The 27,514-nt window shown below is 42.8% G+C and overlaps 1 protein-coding gene across 1 annotated transcript in view; it reads right to left on the bottom strand.

Moving 5' to 3' along the window:
• The window catches only part of SLC9A3 (solute carrier family 9 member A3), a 379,410-nt gene that overhangs the window by 221,666 nt on the left and 130,230 nt on the right, over positions 1–27,514 (bottom strand). The window contains exon 2 of the mRNA XM_029589922.1: positions 5,713–6,015. Coding sequence (XP_029445782.1) covers positions 5,713–6,015 — 303 coding nt within the window. The remainder of the gene's footprint in view (positions 1–5,712; positions 6,016–27,514) is intronic.

The raw sequence follows: 27,514 nt of genomic DNA, 5'->3' as shown, positions 1-27,514 counted from the left end.
ATCAAATCAATCAATACAAATAAAATAAAATCTCACTAAAAGTAGCTAAAAATCATTACCAACAAGTGGAACCTTGCAGGCTGCCCTTTACTTACCACACCTCATGGCTCATGCTGTAGCTAGGAGGAAGAGGTATGCATGATTACATAGGTTCTCAAAAGGGCATTCCTACACATTTAAGAGTCACTGCTGATATGTCTTATTGCTGTGATGTGCTGAAAACGGAGCCCAGGTGCTGGGCTGGATCTGAGCAGCAGGCAGTGATGACATTTCTGTGGCTCACCTGTACAGGCCTGAAGGCATACTGGTTGGAAAACACTGATTTAGATTAATAAAACCTATTTAATACTTGTAAGTTTTATTTTTTATTCAAACAACATGTCTTTCTCTGCTGACTTTATTCCAGTTTTCATATTTCAGGGCCAACACCTATGGAATTTAACTGTAAAAGAACTACTGCGGAGCCCCTGTTTCCAACTTGGGTCTGAGGCCACATGGGTGCCCAGCCTGAATGAGGGGGGAGCAATGAGCAGGGAAGTGTTTCCTTGTGTTTCATTTAAGGAGCTGGGAAGCTTCCTCCACTGGAAGCAAGCATGACAGAGGGCTATCCATGGAAGCCAAATAATGAGATCACGTTGACCCATCAATGTCATTTCCACTTGGAAGTGACATGATCTCACTACCAGGAGCCAAGATCCATTCTTCTAATCACAGAGCAGATGGAGACTTCCCATGGGCCAGGTACTAGACATACTAGACATACTAGTAATTATCAGTGTCAGGGATAAGCAGTTATTCTTGGTCAATCATCCTCCTATCCAAGATACAAGAACAAAAACCACAAAGCTCCCACTGGCCTCAGAGATGAGGTTGCCATCTGTAGCTCAGATCCAGGATCTACATCAACAATGATAGCTGAAGTTAGAAATAAATATGAGTTTTCTGATACACGAAGAGCAGTGCTACTAAGAAAGCTGGGCTACTGTAATTCAGTCCATCATTATTCTGCTAATTTATTATCAAGGGGCTCTTAGCATTACCATTTTTTTTAATATATTGCCTCCTATCTGCTTTATTAGGTATGATACTCATTGTTATAAAAAATTAATTGAATCAGGCTGTCACTTCCCCTGAAAGACCCCTCCAGGACAACTCAAAATATATTAAGGGCAATTTTCAAAATCATCTAGCCACTTAACAATGGAGATAAGTAATCAGATCAAACATTTTGACAATTAACTGCTACTATATTTAGCAGCTGAAAAAAATGGGTGCTTCTGGCAGTGTGATGAGGTTGGGGGAGAGTATATGTGCATATTAAATGTTCAAATATATGCATATTATCCACTCCAGCATCTGCAGAAACAGCTGGTATAAGAAAGGTGGGTACAAAAGTACCTGAGTATTTTGCCATTAGGTAGCTTACCAAAAATTGCCCCATTATAAAAAAAATATATATTTTACAACATGGTAAAAAGTAGATATCTATGGATGAAATACAGCTTTGCAAGCCTGTGTGGCACATCTGAAAACAAGGCAAGTGTGACAATGTGGCTTTTCTAGTTAACGCATTAAAAAAATAGTATAGCATTAATTTTTTTAAAAGTTTTGCTTAGGTTTTAGCCCTCTGAAAAACAGCAATATTTGCTAAAACATTTATGTTAACTCATAGTTAAGAATTGTTCTTTTAAGTTTTCTTGACTTTTAGGGTATTGTTTTATGTTTATTTTATGACACTGTAAACCGTTGTGATGGAACCTCTCTAAACAACAGTATATCAAATTGTATAAATAAATAAAATAAATAAATAAATGGATATACTTTCTCCTTTCCTATTATAATTTTTACTTGGTTAAAAAAATCCTAATTAAAATTGTAATTTCAACAGAGTGGCAACTGAATATATAAATTGTTATATATGCTTTGGCACAGCTAAGACAATGTATGGATTTTGAAAATACACAATTTTCAAATAGTTTGTTTCAGATTGATCTGTCCTGTCTCCACAGGTGCTTTCCTGTTTATTCACACTTATTTATTTATTTAAGGTGTTTGTATACCGTCATTCGGTTTCGCCATCAGAACGGTTTACAGTAATCGTGAAAAACAAAGGTTATATAAACATCATCATAGCTTATTGTCTTGGGATTTGTGGGTTAATTATCCCTTACAGTATGTTCTAATAAAGGCATAGTAAGGGGTTGATAATAAAGGTGGAAGGGAGGTATATCACTTGGGTGGGTGATACAGTTAGCACTTGTCCTGTTTACACAGTGGCCTGCTTCTACAGCCGCTTGTCTGTTTCTTAGTTCTGGGGGAATTCTACGCTATTGTGGAATGCAGAATTTGTGCTGAATTCCTCCTCCCTCATATTCCCCCCTTCACCTTGCAGGATCTGAATCCAGGCCACACAACCGCTCGGAGTGCTTTTACAGGAAGGATCATGTCAATAATTAATATTTGCTCTGTGAGCTTTGCAGGAAGAGGAAGAGCATGATCCCCTGAAGCACATGGAAGGAAGCACAGCACAGGTCAGGCTTGCAGGAGGGAATACAGCCTGGCTTTACAAGCCTGCCTGAAGACAATACCTGGGATGTCTCTAGTAGGACCTCTGAAGGCACAGAGAGAGAGAGAGAGAGAGAGAGAGAGAGAGAGAGAGAGAGAGAGAGAGAGAGAGAACACACTGTACCAGGGAAGCATGCCTCTATATATATCTACCACTGTAAGAGGGGCACTTTCAACTCAGGGTGGGTTGGGCAGGGAGCGATGTTACTTTGGTCTACCTAAGGTATAACAGACCCTTGCTAAGTGAGAAAAATGTAAATACTGGATTGTATTGAAATGCAGAATGATAATTTACAAAATTTACTATTATGCTAGCAACTGGTGGTCAGTCTGCACATTCACAGCTTCTGTTAAATTCAGTGTAGCTGGCTCTGAAGGATTAACTGTGATTGAAAACAGGGGTGCCTAGGAGTTTTCTTATTTCATGACTTTCTTATATCTCTGGTCGGTACTGGTCAGGCCTATATGAATCAGCAGCTAACATTGTCAACCCTGCATAATTATTTCAGTGCCCCAGACTGCTCTGGCAGCTCTTGTCTTTAGTTCATCCATTGTAAGATTCTGTTAATTGTTTTACCTGTTAACAAAGTTTAGAGTTGAAGAGGAAGCCTCCTCTGTCTGCCAGTAAGGATTGAGTTAAACTATCAATTAAGCTGTGCATAGGAAATGCATAGGGAGGACAGAATATGTCCTGGCCCCTCCTCCAGTACATCCCACACTTCTATCTGAAATTTAAATGCTCAATTTACTATCTAACTTCATGACAACGTTCTTTAGGCTGTACAGACTGTCCAGCATATTTGATAGTCATCAAGTTAACCTTAAAGTTATTTCTTTAATAAAGAGTATGATGAATTTGAATTATATTATATATTGAGAGGACAATTTTCAAATTTTACACATTAGGACTAAGTCCTAGGATACTTTTTACCTTTGACTTTGCAACACTTCAAAGAGAAAGTATTTTAGCTTTGAAAACTGCCACGTGTACAAGCTACCTGCAGACATTTGCACCTATTTTTCTGCTTGTATTTTTTCATTGAAAATAACAGATTTAAAAATGGAATCTCCTGACCTAAACACACCCCAAAGAATATCTCCTCTGAATGCAGCTAAAAGTACATGTGTACTTTCAGCTATATTGAAGGAGGGATTTTTTCAGACAGCTGATTCATGTAAATGAATTTGAAAATTGTCTTCAGAACTTGCAATTGAGTTACAAATAATGGGGTCAATTTTTAAAATTTACATGGGACTTGCAGGTAAATTTTTAAAGAGAAACTCTGCAGAATGGGTACTTCTTTATGCATGGACTTTGCCACATACAGGTGCAAATTATACACTATAAATCACACTTGAGAGCTGAGGATTATATGGAGGAAGAGATGATATCATGGTCTTAAGGGTGACATCTAGTGGTCATATTCAGGGCCCAGGATTGCAGGATTCTGGCAGAAAATAAATGTGGCAACACAATAATAATGAGAGCTTTCAATTATCCAGGATTGATTGGGTCAATGTTTCATTGAAACATGCTAGAGAGGTTGAGAGCCTGATTTTAAAAAGCATTTGTATGCTTAAAATTGGGTTTTACACGTGCAAGCACACTTTACATGGGTAAATGACTTGAAAATTGCTACAATAGTAGTTACATTTACATGTGTAAATCCTTTTGGAAATTACCCTTTTTCTAGATGCAATAAATGACTGCTTCATGAAGCAGTTGGTGCTACAACTGACAAGAGGGGCATCTAGTTTAGACTAGTCCACTGTGAAATGTACAATGTGGTGCAAGGGGTTATTATGGTGGGATTGCTGAGCAATAGTGATCATAATGCAAACAAATTTGACATAATCACTGCAGAAAGGACATTAAGTAAAACTACTGGAGTAGCCATATAACTTGAAAAAGAGAGACTATGATAATAAAATCTTTTTCAAGTACTTTTGAAGCAAAAAGCCTGAGTGAGTGACCACATCATTCTTCAAAATGCGTTATGGTCTTAACGCATATGTTAAGGCATTTTCGCATGCGTATAATGTCTTAATGTATGCAATAAGCACCATAACACATGGCGCGATGCAAATTTTTAAAAGGGGAGGGATTGGGGAGGAGTCAGGGGCGGGATTCCGCAAAAGTGGACTGGCTTCACAAAGTGCTGTTTCTGATGTTACCCAGGTAGAGAGTCCATCAAGCTAGGTTGAGAGAACATTGTGCAAATATCGTTATGTGAGTTTCCTCACTCCAAAGGGCATCAAATCTTCACAAGAGTGTACTGTTCTGTTCGTACATCTCACTCTGCATGTAAAAGTGGTCCCTAACCCCTACACTACTACCTAAACCTCACCTTGAGTTACTGGGTGGGCCTCCTATAATAGCATAAATAGCTAACTACTACAAGGGCCTTGTAGATAGATTCCCTCTCTCTCTCTCTCTCTCTCTCTCTCTCTCTCTCTCTCTCTCTCTCTCTCTAGTGAGAGATATTGGGAACCTAGACCTGAAACATGATCAGATTGACAAATTAAAGATTAACCAATCATCTGAAATTGCACATTTTTTTTATTTTTTATTTTTATTTATTTAGATATTTTATAACAAGAAAAATGAGTTTTCCTTTCATCTCATTTTTTTTCATGTTCTTTTGACAGTTTTAAATGGCTCCTTTGATCGGTATATCCTGCGCTCCCTGTATTCTCATGTTAATAGCGGCTAAGGTATGTTCTGTTTATTACTGTATCGGCATGTCCCATCTTTATTGGGTCTTTTTTCTTGTTAATTTTGTTGTTTACTTTCCAGATACGATAGCTTTGTATCCTCGTCCCTCCCGACACAGCCTTGTAGCGAAACACAGGGTCCGTGTCAGGGGACCCATTTTAAAGCACTATTTGAAACAGTGGAGTTGCCGTATTTATCAATAAAATTCTGGTTAACAAGTTGGACTCTGATTTTTTCTGCACTTCCTTCCATATTGATGTTTGGTTAATGAATAAACATTCATAACACCTTTTATGTATTTCTATAGAAAAGACCTTAGTACTGCAACACACCATTATCAACCTGAAACTTAATATTGTTTTGTAAACAGCACTCTGATAATCAAGCTTTCCGGGTGTTCTGTGTAAGTAGTCTGCTTCTTTATTCCTTACCCATTATTCCAGTCTGATAGACACCATAGAGAGACAAGCCTGTTGTGGCAGCATTCCATACTGTCCCAATTACAGCATAGAGAAGGATGGTGCCAAGATTTCCGAAAAACAGCCTATTTGGCATGAAATATCCAGCATCTAATACAATAGGTGGCAGCAGGTAGAAGAAAAACACAGTCGGTGTTAGGGTAAAAGATGCAATGTGGTCTGCTGCCCATACTATTCCACCTAGCAGAAGGCCAAGTACGATGAGCAGGCAACTTTCAGGGACCACACTTGTAACTTTGTGGGACAAGTGAAATACTGTGGAAAAAAAAAAAAAAAGAAAAAAACATATCAGAAAGGTTCTTATATAATACTTGGTTTTTGTACAGGAGATAGGTAGAATCCCCATTATTCTTAATAACATTTTGAGCTTTGTGTTACTTCTTCCATAGGCATTGTGAAGAAAATGCATCCTCCCCTTTTCTAAGAGCAACTAAATGCTAAATTCTGTATGAAGGAATGGATCAGAACTGAAGTGTGTAGTGGATGTGACCAAACAGCTGCAGCACTGTTCAGGAATTGGTAATTTAAATTATTACCTGCCTAGAATTTTAGATGAGTGGGCTAGAAATATCTTAAATAAAATAAATAAATAACTCTAATGGAGAATCAGCGTAGATGCTTTCCTTTTCCAGTTTTTTTCACAGTGAAATTTGGCAAATTTTGCAGTGCCTATCTGAAGTCCCAAAACGTGATGCCTTGCAACCGTATTGACAAAAAGGTCAAATTATTGTTTGATAACTTTTTCAGTCTCTTAGTTGGTTTCATCCTAAAATATACAAACATAGGCAATCCAAAGTCTGCTGATGCTTGAGTGTTGCAAAGATCTGCAAATTAGAGGTGAACGTGAAAAAAATGTTTTATGTTGTTATATCTTTTCATTTCCTATTCATCTCATTACACAATTTGTCATTTCTGCCATTTCCACTAAAGTCAATAGGGGTAACAACAATGCATCCTATTTTGGACTACAACATTGGGGTTTTCCATCCATTTTCTATGAAACTTGCAGGCAGCAGCAGAGGCAAAAGCATGTCAAGTCTGTGCACAGGTTAGGAAAACAGATGCTCATAAAATTGAGCATTCATTTTCCTAACCTGACCACCTCCTCTCCTGGGCGCCCTAACGATTTTTTGACGATTTAAAATATATAGGACGATATTTTAAATCGTCAAAAAATGATTCACATCCCTATTGGAGGGTCATTCAAAAAATGTAAAGAGGCCCAGGATAGCACTATACAGAAATGGATAGAATTAATTTGACTATAACAAGAATATGATTTGTCTAAAAAGTGATTTTCTTTCTAAATCACATTGATGGCAGAGTCGCAGAGCTGGACACAGGTGACCCTGAGCCAGAGGAACATATGGTTTGCCATACTGGGTTCATCAAGCCACGTATCCTGTTTCTAACAGTGGCCAATCCAGGTCACAAGTACCTGGCAGGATGCCAAGGGGTATATTTATTTATTATTTTTTTTATATACTGACTTTCATCTCAATTGAGATATCATACTGGTTTATATTCAGGTACTGTAGGGATTTGTACCTGAGGCAATGTAGGGTAAAGTGACTTGCCCAAGGTCACAAGGAGCAACAGCAGGATTTGAACCTTGGTCTCCTGGTTCATAGTCCACTGCTTTAACCACTAGGCTATTCCTCCTCCCTATATAGAGTCTATGCTGCTTCTCCCAGGGTTAAACAGTGACTTTCCCCGAGCCCACCTTAATAATTGTTTGTGGACATTTCCTCCAGAAACTTTTCCAAACCTTTTTAAAATGCAGTTACACTAATAGATTTTGGCAATGAATTCTAGAGCTTAATATGCATATTAATATTCTTAATATTCTAGAGCTTAATATGCATTGGGGCGGATTTTCAGAGCCCTGCTTGCCTAAATCCGGGCGGATTTAGGCGAGCAGGGCCCTGCGCGCCGGTGCGCCTAGACCCCGGGACTCGTGTAAGTCCCGGGGTTTGGCGAGGGGGGCGTGTCGGGGGCGGGCCCGGTCGGCGTGGCGTTTTGGGGGGACGTGTTGGCAGCGTTTTGGGGGCGGGCCCGGGGGGCATGGTTACGGCCCGGGGCGGTCCGGGGGCGTGGCCCCACCCTCCGTACCCGTCCCCAGGTCGCGTCCCGGCGCGCTAGCGGCCCGCTGGCGCGCGGGTATTTACGTCTCCCTCCGGGAGGCGTAAATCCCCCGACAAAGGTAAGGGGGGGGGGGTTTAGAAAGGGCCGGGGGGGTGGGGTTAGGTAGGGAAAGGGAGGGGAAGGTGAGGGGAGGGCAAAAGAAAGTTCCCTCCGAGGCCGCTCCAATTTCGGAGCGGGCCTCGGAGGGAACGGGGGTAGGCTGCGCGGCTCAGGCACGCGCCGGCTGTACAGAATCGATAGCCTTGCGCGCGCCGATCCAGGATTTTAGCGGATACGCGTGGCTACGCGCGTATCTACTAAAATCCCGCGTACTTTTGCTGGCGCCTGATGCGCCAGCAAAAAGTACGCCAATTCGCGCGGTTTATGTGAAAATCTACCCCATTGTTCTTTGAAAGAGTAACAACCGATTTACATTACCTTACTCCTTGCACTCCACTCATTATTTTTATAGATCTCTATCATATCCCCCCTCAGCTGTCCTCTTCTTCAGGCTGAAAGAGCCCTAACCTTTTTAGTCTTTCCTCATAGGGAAATTCGTTCCATCCCCTTTATCATTTTGGTTTCCCTTCTCTGTACCTTTCTATAATTCTGCTCAGTGTGGTTGCTGAAGGGATTCATCTTATTTTCCAACACTTTCCTCACTCCCTAGCATGCATTAACTGCTGGCACAAGCGCTTTCTCCTGCATAGCACTCACATCCTTCACTTAGCAGATAATTGATGAGGGAGTTACAAATCCTACAGTGGATACCCCCCCATCCCACCAACACATCAGGCAGACGAAGAGGCAGAAGTAGATCCTTGAAGAACAGAATCGAAATAGCTAAATGGTAAGCAGTGCAGGTCTTTCAGGACAGGGGTAATATGATCCTGCCCTACAACTACCAATCACACCCTAACTGCCTAATTTTCTACTTCTTTCAACCTGTAGTTTAACCTATCCAATAGACCAACATAAAGTACATTGCAGTAATTGACAAAGAAATGACTAATGAATGATTCACTGTTTTCAAGTCCAATCTTGATTTAAAAAAAAAAAAAAAAAAGCACAATTACTGCACATTTTTTTTTTCTAAGGTTATACTTGAGCATCCAAGCTTAAACTAAAGAATAAGGAGTTTCCCAAACTCCAAACTTCTGACTTTAGGGTTAGTGCCAGATCATCATGCACTGGGAAGGCAAGTAAATTACAGGCCCCCAGTATGTTTTACCCAAAGAACTTCTGTTAAATTGGAGTTCAAGCTTTAAGTTTGTTCTTCAACCTCCAGGCCTCAGTTGTTCAAGGCCTCTATTGCATTCTCTTAATCTTTCACAACAGGCAGATAAATCTAGACAACGGCAGCATAGAAGTGGTAGTGGAAATTAAACTCCTTTAGCACAGCCCCCAGAGGTTGCAAGAAAACATTATATAGAATAAAGGACAGAATAGAGCCTTGTGCTATCCCTCAGACCAAAGACCATTCATTGGAAAGGCAATTTCTCCAAATATACATGAGAAACATTTTTCATGTATTGTCTCCATTAAGGGCTGAATCTTCAAAAGCATTTATGTGCATAAAACTCAGTTTTATATGCATAAATGGGCTTTTGAAAATTGCCTGAGCAATTTCATGCATGTAGAAGCAATTCTACACATACATTTTGTGCACAGCAATGAGGTGTTCTGCGAATGGAATTGGGGGTGGGAATAGCATTTATATGGATACTTATGATTTTCACAAGTATGTGCATAAATCTGCTTGCACACATTTACCTATTGCTTTCCACATATACTTGCTAATTTTCAAAGCAGTCTTATGTGTATAACTTTATCGCTCTGTGGACTGCTAAATATTACCCTCTATATGCAACTGTATCTCATGCATATTCATTGTGATATACTAAAACCCAGACTGCCTAGGAGTTACAAAAGGACTAAATTGAAAAACACTGATCGAGAGCAGCAACAGGAATTATTGGACTCTTTAACTTTTCATTGGCAAGTATGAAAAGCATGTGGTACATGCTGCACCCATGTACCAGATGTTTGAGAAACATTTGACTGGCACATGCCAAATATGGGAGAAACATCTGATGCAAATGGGACAGCATAAGGAAGCCTTTTTGCACACTTTGTGGTTAGATTTTGCCCAGAAACACACCAGTTGAGCTGCACCATGGATCACCAGCTCCCTTCTCCCCAGAGGCAGTATGGTTCTAGGTCAAGAGATGGGGTAGCTGGTAAGGATGCTGCAGTCAAATTTGTGACTAAGGAACACCAAGCAGTGCTCAGAGATCCTCTTCTGCTTTTTATTTTCCCCATTGTTCTCATCTGTGCTTTAGGTCCAATGTGCATGAACAACAAGCTCCAAGAACCAGGAGTGATGGCAGAAAGCCAAAAATGTGCCTGTAAAGAAAGGCAAGCCCCTCTTATCCATAAATCCTGCACTTTCTTCTGTGAACCCTCCCCCCCCCCCCCCCCACCACCCCCCCCCCCCCCCGTTGCATTTTACCTTCCTGTGTCCTCTCTTTTTTCCTCCTATTGCTAGTTTTCTTACTGTAGTCTCGCTTTACATGGCTGTATTCTGCATCCTTTTATACTAAGTATCTTGAGACAGAAGCCATATATTATATACATCTTTATTAGTTATTAACAAGGTTGTTACTGGTGTAAGTACTTTCTTGCTGACCTAGTGTGATGCATGATATGTATTGGAGTTTAGGCAATATAAGGTCAATTTTATAACAAGAATATGTGCGCACACATGCTTGCTTATGTGAGCAACGCAGGCGAGGAACTAGTATTTTTATTAGTTTGCCAAACTATGTGTACACTTTATGTGTGCACATCCTGTGTGCATAGGTGCACGCACAACATATGTTGCACACACATTTGTGTGTGCGAGCAACACACTTCCTTGAGCACTACACTTCTGGATCGACAGGAGCATACATTAGAAAATTCCTTGCCCTGCCCGCCAGCCCACTTTTACCGCCAGGGACATCCAGTGCATGGCTGCTGTCAATGTGAGTGCCATCACTGTTGAGGAACAGCATGCTCCTACCCCACCACGTCCACCACAAAGAGAACCAGTGGTGGTGGTCCAGTGCCTCTGCCTCCAGCAGGTGCAGCCAGGGCCTCAACAGCCCCCAGACCCCATCTCTGTAGGGTCTCCTCTCCCTTTGGTCCAGGGAGTTCAGTATGCCACAATGTAGACTGGCCTTTGTTGGCCGAGTTCCCCATCTGCTGCCTCTACCATCATCTGCACCCCGGCAGCCAGAAAGAGGCTCTTCAATGGGAGCATCTGATGCCAGCAAAGAGCCCTTTCTAGGTACAATTTGAAGCCATGGTGTAGGTGATGGCAATGCAGCAGAGGAGGATGCAGGCATCCCTTGGGAGTCTGCTCAGGATGGTGTGCCACCATTGTTGTGCCCGTTGACTTCAGGGCAGCAATCAACAGGCATCCTGAGAAGACTCTGAAATCTGAGTTTTTGGCTGTTCCTAAGACCCTGGTTTTTTTGTTTGGTTAATAGTTTCGTTCCTAGTTAGCCTTTCCCCATCCCTTTTTATTTTTTTATATTTTTTCAAAGTAAAAATATAAATATGTTAAAATAACTAAATAAAAATTGTTAACATTACAAAATACTTTGTCGGAGTTAGTAGTTACCATGAGGTGTATAATCCAAAGTAAACATTTACATTGATAACTTGGAGTTACATGGCTAACATGAGTTCTCTCTCTAAATGGCTTTCGATATTGACCTGTATGGCTTTTTTGCTGTGGGAATAGCCAAGATGGCAGTTCACACACTTACATTTCATAATCAAGAGGTATTAGAGGAGAAAACACACAGCACCTTTTTTCCGGTTATGTGTCATCCCCTGAACCCACACAGTTTGCATTCCTATCCATCAACAATGTAACTGTGCTGCATGTGTAAGGGCATTAGCAAAGGTGTATAAAATTTAGAGATGTGAATCGGAACTGAAATCCGAACCGATTCTGGTTCCGATTCACATCTATAGAGATGTGAATCGGAACTGAAATCCGAACCGATTCTGGTTCCGATTCACATCTCTATAAAATATAGTCAATGTTTCCTGAGTAACACATTATACAATAAATCATTGCCACAGTATTTTTTACTTTTATTAGCTACCCCTCATTGGCTTTAAGGAACAGTATGCAGTCTACCTCTCTCCTGCCTCACAAGGGTTAACCATCATGCAAACACCTATCTATACAGCAGATGGATGACTACAAGAAATCCCTTCAGACAGCAAATAAAACAAGATCTATGAAGAACCTACCATTCCAGGTCTACCTGTATCATACTGGAGGAATAAGTTATGTAGCCTTCTGAGCTTTTGTTTGCCTGTTATAGCAGCCATTCCTTGCTGGTCTTGTGATCTGTGCACTGAAGCTCTTCCATATATGGGTAAAAGCAAGGAGGGCCCAAGTTCCCTGATTGAGACCAATTAGTGCCAGTGCGAGGGTGTCCAGCCGGTCTAGGTGGTGACATCATGATTATGTCATATTCCTTCATATTCTCCCCTTCCCCCCCCCCCCCCCCCCGGGTCACAGTGCCAGCATCGCCAGAGCTCCCTTACCTCACCGACTGATGCATCCCAACACGTGAGTCCTACAATTTCAAACCTGCTGCCCGACTCCTTCGTGGGTAGGATGCCATCACATTCAGTGATGGCATCCTACCCACATCTGGCAACCTAGGTGACCACCTAGTCCTCCTAATGCCTCACACTGGCCCGAAGACCAATCCTGACATCAAGCCTCACAGTTGGAGGATGATGTGAAATGTAATTAGTATCATCTCTTTCACATCCTAACATTTTAAAGAGGCAAGAAGAATGGGAAGGGGCAGGAGCACAAACTTGGAGAGAACACAAGGTGGGCTGCATATGTTGAGGGACACCATTATGTAATAAACAGTTAGGAGACACCCCCAACATGAGGTTGTATTTCCTCATAGAGAAACAGTAAGCTTGCTGGTGTGGTCCACATAGCTTTCTCAAGAATGGAACCTAGAAGTGTCAAGAGAAGTTGCAGAAATGATGCATAATAGTTAGATTTCCACCAATTAGCCTTCCACTCCTCACGTAATCATACAGGATACAGCTAGGCACTCAGGTGTTCTTATTTATTTATAAATTAGATTTTACATAAAGAATACTAGCAGGCAATGGCCAATGAGTGGAAAAGCATCATCTGTAATTGCATAGTTAAAATTATGAATCCCAGATAGCTTTGGGGGGTGGCTGGGCCCACATTGAAGAGTAAATATTTTCCATTACTACACAGCCCTAGAGTTAATGTGGGTAAATTTGTACAATAATGCAAGCAACCATATACATGTGTCTCATTGCTTTGTATTTTAAATTAGTATGCACGTCCTATTTACACACAGAGGGGCGGATTTTAAAAGGCCTGCGCGCGTAAATCCTTCTGGATTTACGCGCGCAGGCGCACCTATTTTGCATAGGCCGCCGGCGCGCATAAAGCCCGTGGGGGCGGGCCCAGGGGCGTGGCGCCGGCCTGGGGGCGTGGTCAAGGCCTCCGGACCAGCCCCCGGGACCGGAGGACGGAGCGGGGCTGCCGGCCGGCGCGCGCAGTTACGCCTGCTTTCAGCAGGCGTAACTTTGCCAACAAAGGTAGGGGGGGGGGTTTAGATAGGGCCGGGGGGGGGTGTTAGGTAGGGGAAGGGAGGGGAAGGTGGGGGGAGGGTGAAGGAAAGTTCCCTCTGAGGCCGCTCCGAAATCGGAGCAGCCTCAGTGGGAACAGGCGGCGCGCGCAGGTTGCACAAATATGCACCCCCTTGCGGGCGCCAACCCCGGATTTTATAAGATACGCGTGTATCTTATAAAATCCAGCGTACTTTTTAAAGATCTACCCCATAAGCACTACCCACTAATGCGCGAACATATACGCATATTATGCTCCTGTGCGCATATGTGTACACACACTACATATCTTTGCAAGGATAAAAGGAGGGAGACTAGTCCTTCTTTCTTGATGGCAACATCTAGGCCACATATGCAAGCCTAATTTTCTGCCCAGGGAGGTTGACCTCCTTGTAAAGGAAGTGATGAAGGCTCACAGAGTTCTCTTTGGCGTGATCGCAACAAGAGTGGGCTCCTACCAGATGCTGCAGATATGGGAGTGCATTTGCCATTGAATTAATGCCGTTTTCAAAAACAGCAGGAGTATTGGCAAATTGTGCCACAAGTGGAAAGACCTGTGGCATGTTGGTGAAAGAAAGCAGGTACAGATGCTAGCTGAAGGGGCAGACATCCAAGTCACTCTGTGGTGGAGTGGATGGTGATGTCCCATCATTTATGAGTCAGCTATGACTGTGGTGAGGGAGCTGGACACCTCAATCCAGACCAGCAGCATGGTGAGTAATGTCTATAATATACCTTGTCCTAGTGTTTCTACATGGCATATTGTTAGTGCGGTAATACCAATTCCTTCTACTATAATTATGTAAGACACATGTGCCCACAGAGAAGAGCCTGATTCACCCCTTGGTTCCATAACATCAGGACTGGAGTGTAGGGCACTACAATATAAGATAGGTGTTTGCTGTATGTAGCATGATATTATAGTAGGACCTATGCACTGCACGTAGAAGGCATGCCTTCTTAGTTGTAGACAGGTACATGGTATATTTTTTGTTGTTTCCGTATCTGTATGGCAACATGACCTAGTGCTGTCTATGTCCTCTTACCTCCAGACCCAACTAAATGGAATCTTTATTGCCACATTTTCTATTCCATCCTATGACTTAAATGTGATATCTTGAGCCAATAAGCCCAATCTTGAATCAATATGCACCCTTTAAAAGACTGTATGCAGATAGTTGGTGACCTCAGCAGCTAAGTAGGCTGAGTAATAGCTTACGATTCCAGATAAGAACATAAAAACATAAGAAATTGCCATACTGGGTCAGAACAAGGGTCCATCAAGCCCAGCATCCTGTTTCCAACAGTGGCCAAAGCAGGCCATAAGAACCTGGCAAGTACCCAAAAACAGGATGCTGGGCTTGATGGGATAGGCTGTCACTCAGCCTATCCCATGCTACTGTTGCTAGTAATAGCTGTGGCTATTTTCTAAGTCAACTTAATTAATAGCAGGAAATGGACTTCTTCTCCAAGAACTTATCCAAATGTTTTTTAAACCCAGCTACACTAACTGCACTAACCACATCCCTTGGCAACAAATTCCAGAGTTTAAATGTTTGTTGAGTGAAAAACAACTTTCTTTGATTAGTTTTAAATGTGCTACATGCTAACTTCATGGAACACCCCCTAGTCCTTCTATTATCCGAAAGAGTAAATAACTAATTCATATTTACCCATTCTAGACCTCTCATGAGTTTAAAGACCTCTATCATATCCCCCCTCAGCTTTCTCTTGTCCAAGCTGATAAGCCCTAACCTCTTTAGTCTTTCCTCATAGGGGAGCAGTTCCATCCCCTTTATCATTTTGGTCACCCTTCTCTGTACCTTCTCCATCTCAACTATATCTTTCCTGAGATGTGGCGACCAGAACTGAACACAGTATTCAAGGTGCGGTCTCACCACGGAGCGATACAGAAGCATTATGACATCCTCCGTTTTATTCACCATTCCCTTCCTAATAATTCCTAACATTCTCTTTGCTTTTTTTGACTGCCGCAGCACACTGAGTCGACGATTTCAAAGTATTATCCACTATGATGCCTAGATCTCTTCCCTGGGCGGTAGCTCCTAATATGGAACCTAACATCGTGTAACTACAGCATGGGTTATTTTTCCCTATATGTTTCACCTTGCACTTATCCACATTAAATTTCATCTGCCAATTGGATGTCCAATTTTCCAGTCTCACAAGGTCCTCCTGCAATTTATCACAATCCGCTTGTGATTTAACTACTCTAAATAATTTTGTATCATCTGCAAATTTGATTACCTCACTCATCATATTCCTTTCCAGATCATTTATAAATATATTGAAAATCACTGGTCTTAGTACAGATCCTTGAGGCACTCCACTGTATACCCTTTTACACTGAGAAAATTGTCCATTTAGTTCTACTCTCTGTTTCCTATCTTTTAAAGAGTTTATAATCCACGAAAGGACTTCACCACCTATGTTGGTTGTGAAGTGGGAAGAAGGACAATGACATCAATTTGGAAAGAAACATTCCCCTGGCTACATGGCACTATTACACACCTACTGCATTAGGGCTCAAATGCACTTATAATGACTTTATTGGTTGGCATTATGGCATCCGCCACACCATTGCAAATGTATAGGATGAAAGACTTCACCTGGCCTGTGTCACTTGCCAAGTGGGAAATTGAGTATTATGAACACATGGTTTTAGTGCTCTATCATACAAGCATTCCCGAGTTTAGCAAAAGTCACTTTATTAACAGCATCATGGCCTCGTGGCATACTGAAAAAATGCCATGTTCCAAACATTGCCAATGATGCCTGTCATTTACAGCTATGGCATGCCATGTTCCAACATTAACCATGAGGCCTGTCACACCTATGGCATCCATTTTCTAACCCTAACTATTGAGGCCTGTCACTTACAGTTATGCATGCCATGTTCAAATCAATACCTCTGAGGCCCTAGCCATAGATTGCATTGCAAACTTACTGAAACACTCCTCAGGATTTTAAGACTATTCTTTAACTATGGTATTCACCTTCTTGCCATTTCTTGCTCTTGACATGGCTATCCATTCTTTTGCATACTTGTGGCACTGCTTCAGGAACCATAACTGATTTCATGGCCCACTAGCAGTTCCTCTGTATTGTGCATTTGGGTACCTACCTGCTACCTAGCTATAATGTGTGTGGCTTACTCCGTGACACAAGCATTTCCTACTGGAATGGTGGATCATCCTGGTACAGTGATACTTTGACAGGAAGAGTTATCTGCTCTCTCTATGGTTGTCTGCATGTTCCAAAGGAATGACTGCTATCTCCCATGCCAGTCTACCTTAATGCTATGTCCCTCATCCTACACCTTCAGATCCTTGTGCCACTCAGCTTTTTTTTTAATTTTATTTTTATTACAAGAACTTTCTTGTTCCAGCAAATTTTGGTGCATACAGCAAATACACATGCAGTAAAACATTTAATATATTTCAAAGGAAAAGAAAAGTTGTACAACCACCAAATTTAACAAAAGGAAATTGGGGGGAGAGACATTGAAACTATGAGCGATCAAAAAGTAATATTTAAAAAAAAAAAAAAAAGGTATCACAGCTTAATATTTATGTCGGATGCTCTAATTACAAACCCAAGAGCACTTTAAGTTGGTCCGGGTCTGTGAAAATGTATTTTTCATTGTTGTATTTAACTAAACATCTACATGGGTATTTAAGCAGAAATTGCCCCCTTTTGTCAAGTACATCTTGTCTATATACTAGAAAATTTTTCCTGCGCAACTGGTTATTTCTGACCAGATCTGGATAAATCCAGACTTTCTGACCATAAAAAGTCACAGATCTAGACCTAAAGAAAAACCTTAATACATTTTCTTTGTCTGTTAAAAAAGCAAAGTTCACAAATAAGAGTCCCTCTTTGTTTAATCTCATAATCCTGAGAGCTTTGGAGGAATTCAGATAAATTCGCTGAAGCATCTAATGGTGGTAATTCTTCTCTCTCATTTTCTTCACATTACATTTGTTCTCTCTTCTGAGGAATATAGTAGGCTTTACTTATCACAGGCATGCATCCTGATGGCATTTTCAAAACTTGTAATATATAATTCTTGAACAATTCCACAGAGTTCTTCTGCTTTATTATTGGGAAATTTAGTATTCTCAAGTTTAATGCCTGTATATTATTTTCGATATATTCCATTTTTCTTAAAGTTTCTCTCTCTGCTTTTATTTGTTGAAATTGGATTTTTTTCAACTTGAATAAGCCGATTATCCAAACTCTCAGTTAACCCTTCTTGCTTCTTTAAGGATTCAGAATTTATTATTTGTATTATTTGTTTCTGTGACTGCTTAAGTCAGCGTGGATATTGAGGAGTCCAATCTAACAATTAAGTTCCACAGAGTTTCTAGAGTGATTACTGGAGGTTTAATGATTACAGTTTCACTGACCTGTGTTCTTAGGTTTGCCCCTGATTCCTTCAGATTTTTCAGATCCGTGTCCTTCGAAATTGGCATACTAGCCTCCATAGGTGTTAGGGGAGGTAATCCGAAGGCCCCAGAGGCAGGCAACTCCAGCACTGACTGTCAACCAGAATACTTCTCCACGCTCTGGGCGTCCTCTCCCCTTACATTCCGAAGGTCCACTGGTACAATGGCAGTCTTTCGGGTATCCCCCGGCTCTTGCTCTGGAGTCATTTCACCAGTACCGGGGGAGACGGTGTATCCGGCACTCCCGGTCTTAACGAGATCGAGACCTCGCTACAGGTCCCTACCCTCAGTGGTCTTCACATCGGGAGTAGTTGGGGGCACAGCAAAACACTCCATAATGCTCCTCTGCATTGTATCCACAGTTGAGATAATTGAAGTAAGCTTTAACTTGGCTTTTCTTTTCGTGTGTGGCATCTTGTTCATAAGATAGGAAATATTTCCAGGAAGAAATCAAGTTTGAGAGCTAGAACAGAGTGGTGGCGTTCAATAGGCGGCCATTTTGTCTCTCCTTGCCGCTCAGCCTTGCTGCCATGTACAGATTTTATATCTTAATATTCTTAACTGATTTCTGCATGTATCTTACTGGATTACTCCACCTCTTACTCTTTGAGGTCTTGTTGCCAATCTGGCGTGCTGCTGTGCACCTCTCCCATGCTTTTGAATTCTTATACTTCATACCACTTTTTCTGATTCTTGGTCCCTTTATCTGTACCTTGGTATTTTTTCTGCTACATTCCCTCTTTATGTTGGCTTAGGTTCCTGATGTCACTTTTGGTGCCACTTTGCCTCTCATGCTGCCATCAATTGTTCATGTCACTATTGCTGGGCAGCCATCCTCTTTCTAAACCTTGAGATGTTCTTCCTTCTCTTACTGCTTCTTTGCTTCACTTACATTGCATTAGAGAACTCCTGCCAATCCCATAATCTTCATACCCCTTTGCACAGCCTTAGACTACTTTATGCCACTTTTTATATGCCACTTTGCCATTTTCTAAAGTACCGTGTGCCTCTTTCCCTCTTTTGATGATTTCTTCTCCCAGGTTTCATTATTATAGACTGTAATAATTCTCCCATATTTATTTATTTATTTATTTATTTCAGATTTTTATATACCGGCATTCGAGACAGCAGTCACATCATGCTGGTTCACATAGAACAGGGGTGCATAGTAAACATAACTATAACAATGGTGCTGAAAAGGCAGTTACATATAACAGGGTGATAAGAACTTGGCTGAGAAGGAAGAGAAAGGACAGGTTATTAATTCACACAGGTAAACGATAGAAGATATGGTTAAACAAGGTGTAGTTGGAGATTAGTTGACCATGTTGGCGTCTGGGAAAGCTTGTATGAATATCCAGGTCTTTAGTCTTTTTTTGAAGGTTGAGATGCATGGTTCTGTTCTGAGATTTGAGGGGATGGAGTTCCATAACGGAGTAATGGCTGTAGAGAAAGCCCGGTCTCTTAGTGTGCAGTGTCTAGTAGATTTGGACGGTGGTACCTGTAGCGATCCCTTGTATGCATCTCTTGTCGGTCTTGACGAATTGTGTAGTCGGAGAGGGATCTGTAGGTCAATGGGAGCCAGTTGGTGGATGATTTTGTATGTGGTAAGAATGGCCTTGTATATTATTCTAAAGTGTATAGGTAGCCAATGGAGGCTCTTTAGAATCGGGGTTATGTGGTCCCTTCTCCTGGTATTTGTCAGAATTCGTGCAGCTGCATTTTGCACCATCTGAAGCGGTTTGGTGTATGAAGCGGGAAGGCCGAGTAGGATGGTGTTACAATAGTCTAATTTTGAAAAAATGATTGCTTGTAGAATGGTTCTGAAATCTTGGGCATGGAAAAGAGGTCTAATTCTTTTCAGCACTTGTAGTTGGTAGAAACAGTCTTTGGTGGTTTTGTTAATGGTGGCTTTGAAATTCAGGCGATTATCAATTAGGACTCCTAGGTCTCTCACTTGTGTGATTGTTGGCGTGGCTTGTTGTGCAGAGGTGATGGTGCTATTTTCTGAGGCGATGAGCAGGAGTTCAGTTTTGCTGGAATTTAATACCAGGTTTAGGCTGGTGAGGAGGAGTTTAATTTTTTGAAGGCATGTATCCCAGTAAGCCAGAGTTTTTGCGAAGGAATCCTTAATGGGTATCAGGACCTGTATATCGTCCGCGTAAAGGAAGTGTTTGAGGTTAAGGTCGGTGAGAAGTTGGCATAACGGTATAAGGTAAATGTTAAATAAAGTAGTCGTCAGTAGGAGTCCCTGTGGGACTCCTACTGACGACGGATGTTGAGAGGATTCTTTGTTCTGTATCTTGACTTTGTATCCTCTATTGCTGAGAAATGATATGAACCAAGATAGTGCTGTGCCTGAGATACCTATGGAGGCTAACTGGTGTATGAGTAAGGAATGATTGACGGTGTCAAAGGCGGAAGATAGGTCCAGTAGGATCAGTAAGAAGGCTTGACCTTTATCGAGGCCCAGGATGAGGTGATCTGTTAAGGAAATGAGGAGGGACTCCGTGCTTAGTGTTTTGCGGAAACCTTATTGTGATGGGAATAGGAGGTTGTTTTCTTCAATGTAGTTTGAGAGTCGGGTGTTTACCAGTTTCTCCATAATCTTAGCTATGAAGGGGAGGTTGGCGATCGGTCGGTAGTTGTTTGGGTCATTAGGATCTAGATTAGGTTTCTTGAGTAATGGTTTGAGAGAGGCCAATTTTAGGTCATCTGGGTAAGATCCTTGTGTTATTGAGCAATTTATGATGTCTGACAGGGATTTGGAGATGGAGTCAGGAATTGATAGAAGCAATTTCGAGGGGATGTGGTCCGAAGGGTGAGAAGATGGTTTCATTTTCCGTAGAATGCCTTGGATCTCAATGGAAGAAGTGAGTTCCAGTTCTTCTAAGCGGGTATTTTTGAAGGCGGTCTGAGGTGGTGTTGAAGTAGATGCGGTGTTAGGGGGCAGCTGAGTTAGAAGTTTGTTGATTTTGTTATTGAAAAATAGCGCTAGTTCTTCCGCTTTAGATTTGGCTTGGTTGAGAGCGATTTCTGATGGGTTTAATTGAGTGAGGTTAGAGACATAGCTAAAGAGGGCTTTAGCGTCGAAGATTAGGTGGTGGATCTTGGATGCGTAGTAGTTCCTCTTGGATCTTAATGTATTCGATTTGTATTGGTGAAGAGTAGATTTATAGGTAGATAGAGTGATGGTGCATGGGTTTTTACGCCATTTAGCCTAATTTTGTCTTAGCAATAGTTTGAGCTTTCTTAGCTCTAGGGTAAACCATGGTTGTCTTTTGGACGATTTGGGGTGAGGATTTTTTGTTGTTAGGGGGCATAGCTTGTTGGCTATCGATTCCGTGATGTTGTTCCAAGATCGAAGCGCTGAGTTTGGATTAGTGAAGTCTACTTGAGTGAGATGTGATAATAAGTGATTGCTAAGATCTTCTGTGGTGCATGTTTTCCTGTAAGTGAAGCAATGTGAGGGTATGCGAGGTGGACTGGTATCTTTTATTGAGAATGAGGAAGTTATGAGGGAGTGATCTGACCATGGTACCTTCGTGCAGGTGGGGTGCTGGTCCAGTTTGATTGTTGTATTGACGAAGATAAGGTCTAACGTGTGTCCGGCTTTGTGTGTGGGTTTGTTGACTAGTTGAGTGAAACCTAAAGCGGAGTATGCTGTGAGTAAGGCTTCGCAGTTGGGTGATAATGTGGAGTTGTCGACATGCAGGTTGAAGTCACCTAAGATTATCGCTGGGGCATCTAGATTGATAAGGGAAGTAGTTAGTTCGACCAGAGGAGATGCATCTGTTTCCAGTAAACCTGGAGGAGCATAGAGAAGTAAAATTTGGAGTTTGTCTGACGAGAAGAAGCCAAATTCAAGTTTCGAGTCGGAATTGGAGGAGTGTTGAGTGAATCTGAGGTCCTTTTTTGTAGCTAGGAGGATTCCTCCTCCTTTTTTTTTTCCCTGACGTGGGATGGAGAAGAAGTTGTATGTCTCTGTGGGTAATTGGTTGATTATTGCAGTGTCTGAAGGTTTGAGCCATGTCTCAGTAATTGCGCATATGTCCGGTTTCACATCGATGAGATAGTCATTTAGTATTACTGATTTCTTAGTTAGGGATTGTGCATTGAATAGTGTTAACGTAAATAGTGTGAGGCCTAGCAGTTGGGTAATGGGAGTGATCACGATTGGAGAGAGGGATTTAAGGTTATGGTAATGGGCGTGTCGAGTTGAATGTCCTTTGGTAGGTGGACAGTGTGGGAGGATTGGAAAGGATGGAGACATTCTTCTTAGATTGTTGGAGTGTAAGCTGGAGTGGCTAGACTGGATGCGGCTGGACTGGATGCTGGATGCTGGAGTGGCTGGACTGGATGCTGGATGCTGGAGAGGCTGGACTGGATGCTGGAGAGGCTGGACTGGATGCTGGATGCTTGAGTGGCTGGACTGGATGCTGGATGCTGGAGAGGCTGGACTAGATGCTGGAGTGGCTGGACTGGATGCTGGATGCTGGAGAGGCTGGACTGGATGCTGGAGTGGCTGGACTGGATGCTGGATGCTGGAGAGGCTGGACTGGATGCTGGAGAGGCTGGACTGGATGCTGGATGCTTGAGTGGCTGGACTGGATGCTGGATGCTTGAGTGGCTGGACTGGATGCTGGATGCTGGGGAGGCTGGACTAGATGCTGGAGTGGCTGGACTGGATGCTGGATGCTGGAGAGGCTGGACTGGATGCTGGAGTGGCTGGACTGGATGCTGGATGCTGGAGAGGCTGGACTGGATGCTGGATGCTTGAGTGGCTGGACTGGATGCTGGATGCTGGAGAGGCTGGACTAGATGCTGGAGTGGCTGGACTGGATGCTGGATGCTGGAGAGGCTGGACTGGATGCTGGAGAGGCTGGACTGGATGCTGGGTGCTGGAGAGGCTGGACTGGATGCTGGAGAGGCTGGACTGGATGCTGGATGCTGGAGAGGCTGGACTGGATGCTGGAGAGGCTGGACTGGATACTACGGTGGCTATAACCGGTATTGGCTTTAATGCAGGCCGTAAACTTTACTATTGTATTGTTAAGGCTGTGGTCATAGGCTGTAGTTACTTTCGTTGGTGTGGGTCTTCCAGCTGTAGTCACTTTCGAAGGCTGAAAGCTTGCTGAGATGGCGCTGGCTGGGCACAGGCTGGTACTTGCTGGGTGAGAGCTGGACGAACGTGAGCAAGATGGACGCTGGAAGAGCTCTGGTGCGGTAAAGTGATGCTGCTCGGGGAAGCGAGGATCGAAACGAAGGGGCGAAACAAAGGGGCAGGCCCCTTTGTCGCGCTCCTTCGGCGCGCGGCGCCTAGCAGGTAGGATTTAAATCCCTGCCGGGCTCTCTCTGGTTGGTCGCCGGTCTCAGTTGGGGGCGGGCCTTATCGCGTTTCCCTGTTTTTTAAAGTTTTGCGTTTTTCTCGCGTTCGCCGGATTGGGCCTCGGCGATCGCGGCTGGCGTCGGGGTCCCCCGGGTGGGGAGGCTGAACACTGACCTGACCTTCCCCCGGTGGGGCTCCGGCGCCGGTCGCGCAGGTCTTCAGGTCGCCGCGTGGAGAAGGAGGAAGCGCGCCTAGCAGGGAGGATTTAAATCCCTGCCGGGCTCTCTCTGGTTGGTCGCCGGTCTCAGTTGGGGGCGGGCCTTATCGCGTTTCCCTGTTTTTTAAAGTTTTGTGTTTTTCTCGCGTTCGCCGGATTGGGCCTCGGTGATCGCGGCTGGCGTCAGGGTCCCCCGGGTGGGGAGGCCGAACACTGACCTGACCTTCCCCCGGTGGGGCTCTGGCGCCGGTCGCGCAGGTCTTCAGGTCGCCGCGTGGAGAAGGAGGAAGCGCGCCTAGCAGGGAGGATTTAAATCCCTGCCGGGCTCTCTCTGGTTGGTCGCCGGTCTCAGTTGGGGGCGGGCCTTATCGCGTTTCCCTGTTTTTTAAAGTTTTGCGTTTTTCTCGCGTTCGCCGGATTGGGCCTCGGCGATCGCGGCTGGCGTTGGGGTTCCCCGGGTGGGGAGGCCGAACACTGACCTGACCTTCCCCCGGTGGGGCTCCGGCGCCGGTCGCGCAGGTCTTCAGGTCGCCGCGTGGAGAAGGAGGAAGCGCGCCTAGCAGGGAGGATTTAAATCCCTGCCGGGCTCTCTCTGGTTGGTCGCCGGTCTCAGTTGGGGGCGGGGCCCTTATCGCGTTTCCCTGTTTTTTAAAGTTTTGCGTTTTTCTCGCGTTCGCCGGATTGGGCCTCGGCGATCGCGGCTGGCGTCGGGGTCCCCCGGGTGGGGAGGCCGAACACTGACCTGACCTTCCCCCGGTGGGGCTCCGGCGCCGGTCGCGCAGGTCTTCAGGTCGCCGCATGGAGAAGGTTTTAATGGAAAACAAATAAACTAATGAAACAAACAAACAATTTTTTTTTCATTGTGAAACTAATGAAACGAATATGGGTCCCAACAAAATGAATGTACGAAACAAAATGAATTTTTTTTGTCTGCACATCCCTAATTTTTTTAACCTTTTATCCAATTTCATTACAATTTGTGCCATGGATAGTACAGTGCCAAGTGACCCACACTTGTTACGTTTTGGGGTAGAGCTGCCCAGGAAATTTCATGGGCAGGAAAAGGAAGATCAAAGTTTTGACGTCTACCCCGCCCCATCTATGGTAAGAGGCCCTATGGATACACACCTGACGCGAAGGGTGAGTCAGTCTACTCAGAACTCTATTTCTGATATTTCATTCTAATTGGGGCCAACATCCATCACCTCATAAAATTCCAGGTTTTCTTGAAGCTAATTCTTTGACTGTGACTAATCTTTAGACCCAGTAGCTAACATCTCCCAACATGACAAGATGCAATCAGGTGGCCCAAATACAGCTCAGAAGTTCTCCATCTGCAGGGATACCCTTGCTAGGAAGTTCTAGTTTGGAGCTTCTTGATTCTAAGAACGTTATTTTTCCTGATGTTTGGAGGGTAGTATGGAAATATGGAAAAGCTGTTAACTCAGTCTATACCTCATTTTCGGAATGTTTCTACTGAAACTAAAAATACTCTTTAGGATCATGGAACTTGTTTAGTTAATTTGTAAGCTACTTCTACATCCGTAACATCTCAAATTGCCTCATTACAGTTATCCGACACTTTTATAAAAGATAGCCTAGTGATGCAAAAACAATTTGAAAACGAGATGAGACCTAAGAATCTTCATCTTTTAAATTTTCCTATTTCTAGGCTATTTGCTACGGAATTGTTTAAAAAGTATATTGAAGAAGTGTTACTTATTTCCTCAAGTAAAGAAATAGTAATTTCTAAAATATATTATATTCCTTGGTCCAGAATTTGATCTGAGGGATGGGAAGATCAATTGAATGTCCTACAAGGAGATAGCTCTAATTTGACCTCCTTTTGTGGAGGCATCTATTGATGATATTATCACCAGGACCACTCTTTTGGTATAATTTTACAGTGAACAAGATAAACATTTGGTGCTACAGAAATATTTCAAGAACAAGAATATTCTTTTTTGTGGTCAAAAAATTCAAATATTCCCTGATGTTGCTAGAAGTACACAATTAGGGGTAGATTTTAAAAAGGTGCACACAGGCCTACAATTGTGCGCCTTGTGCACACTGAGCCGCGCTGGCCCTTAACCCCTAACTGACCTTCCCACCCCTTCTCCTAACCTTTCCCCCTCTCCGCCCTACTCTAACTGCCCCCGAGGCAGGCGCAAGTTGCATGCGCTGGCCGAACTGCCGGCACAATGATACCTTGACACAGTGGCAATGGCCACTGTGTTGAGGCCTCTGGTCCCACCCCATACCCCGCCCATGCTCCACCCCAGACCACCCCCCCCCCCCCCCCCCCCCCCTTTCCCCCCCTTTAGTAAAGGCCCAGAGACTTACACGCGTCCCAGGGCTTTATGTGCGCCGCCAGGCGTTTGAAAATAGGCCTGGCGCGTCTGTAACCTTTTGAAAATCCAGCCTTAGGGAGGAAACAATTTTTGTTATTAAAACCAATAATTTTATTCTTAGGGGCATTATTTTTCCTTAAATTCCCCTGTAAGTGCCTTATTATGTATCATAAGAATAAATGTATTTTTCAAGACCCTTCACATCTTGAGACATTTCTTGTAGATAAGGAGTCTTGATTTATGACTGTCTAATGTGAGGTGTAGATGGTACTACATTTTTGTATCTCTCATTTACTGTATTTTTTTTTTTTTTTACAGATTTCCTTTGTTATACCTGTTCTAGGTTATGCTTTGAAAGTGCTGCCCTAATTTTTATGGAGACTATAATTATTGGAATATAATGTTGAATATTGGATAATTTATGTTATATTTTCTTGATATTCCTTTGTTTCCCTGTGGATATTATCAAAGTATTTTGTTAATAATTCAATAAATATTAATTTAAAAACATCCCAAGTTATTATCAAATGGTCATCACTTTTAGAAATCAGTGTCTTTTCTATGGTGACAAGAAAAGAACTCTGATCCATATTAGGTGCACAATTCCCTCCACTTCAAATTGAATTAAAAGAAAACTCCCTTTAGGGTTCCCATAGCTGACAATTTAATCCTGACAAATAATCCCCACACCGGAGCATTTTTCAATTTTGATGCTGTTACAAAAAAATTATGAGAGAAATTGCACTAATCCAAAAGATATTCAAACCTATGTTTTAAGTGAGTTTTTTGGAGTAATACAATAGAAGCCTATGATTTCTGTATTTCAGCTTTAAGAAATTGCCTTTTTTGAGGGGTATTTAAACTTTTTACATATATGACTCATCTTAGTTATTTTCATACAAGAATGATCCTATAACCACACACCATACTCATAATTTTTTTAATTTCCCTATCATCAATATAATAGCTGAACTTCAAACCATTTTTAGCCTTACCCATGCTAGAGAATAACAATTCCCCCCAAACTACCATCCCTAAATCATAATTCATCCCTTCCTAACTTGAGTCCTCCCTCCCTCCCCCCAATTCCCCCTGTAGCCATCTGTTATTATGCCACAGCAGAACTGCAGTAGCAGAGGGAGGTGTGAACATTCATTTAACACAACCTGAGCTCCCACTGAGCAACAGACCTTTAGCCCATAAAAGAAATAGGTGTACCACACCCTAAAACAATCACAGTAATAGTGAAATATTAGCAATAATTTACTTATATCCCCAAATGTGCAAAAGGAGAACACTGGAGGCAAATATGAAAGAGAAACTTCGTAAGGTCAATCATCTTCCACTATCTTTGGAGGAAAGTGAGTCTCCGATTGTCTCTGCAAACTTCATCCTCCTTTGCCCACTCTCTGTCAGCACGGGATATCTTCTTTTAGTGCTGGTGTGCTACCAAGCTGAGTAGGGGCAGTTTTAATGATGATGGCTGCATTATTCAAAATGGCCACTGCTTCATCCACCACTTTCAATTTGGAAGTGGTGCTTGTATGATTATTGCTAAACCAAA

This window comes from Rhinatrema bivittatum, chromosome 2, assembly GCF_901001135.1.
Source record: "Rhinatrema bivittatum chromosome 2, aRhiBiv1.1, whole genome shotgun sequence".
Classification (NCBI taxonomy): domain Eukaryota; kingdom Metazoa; phylum Chordata; class Amphibia; order Gymnophiona; family Rhinatrematidae; genus Rhinatrema; species Rhinatrema bivittatum.
Note: the sequence above shows the minus strand (reverse complement) of the source record. Positions and strands in the feature narration are given on the sequence as shown.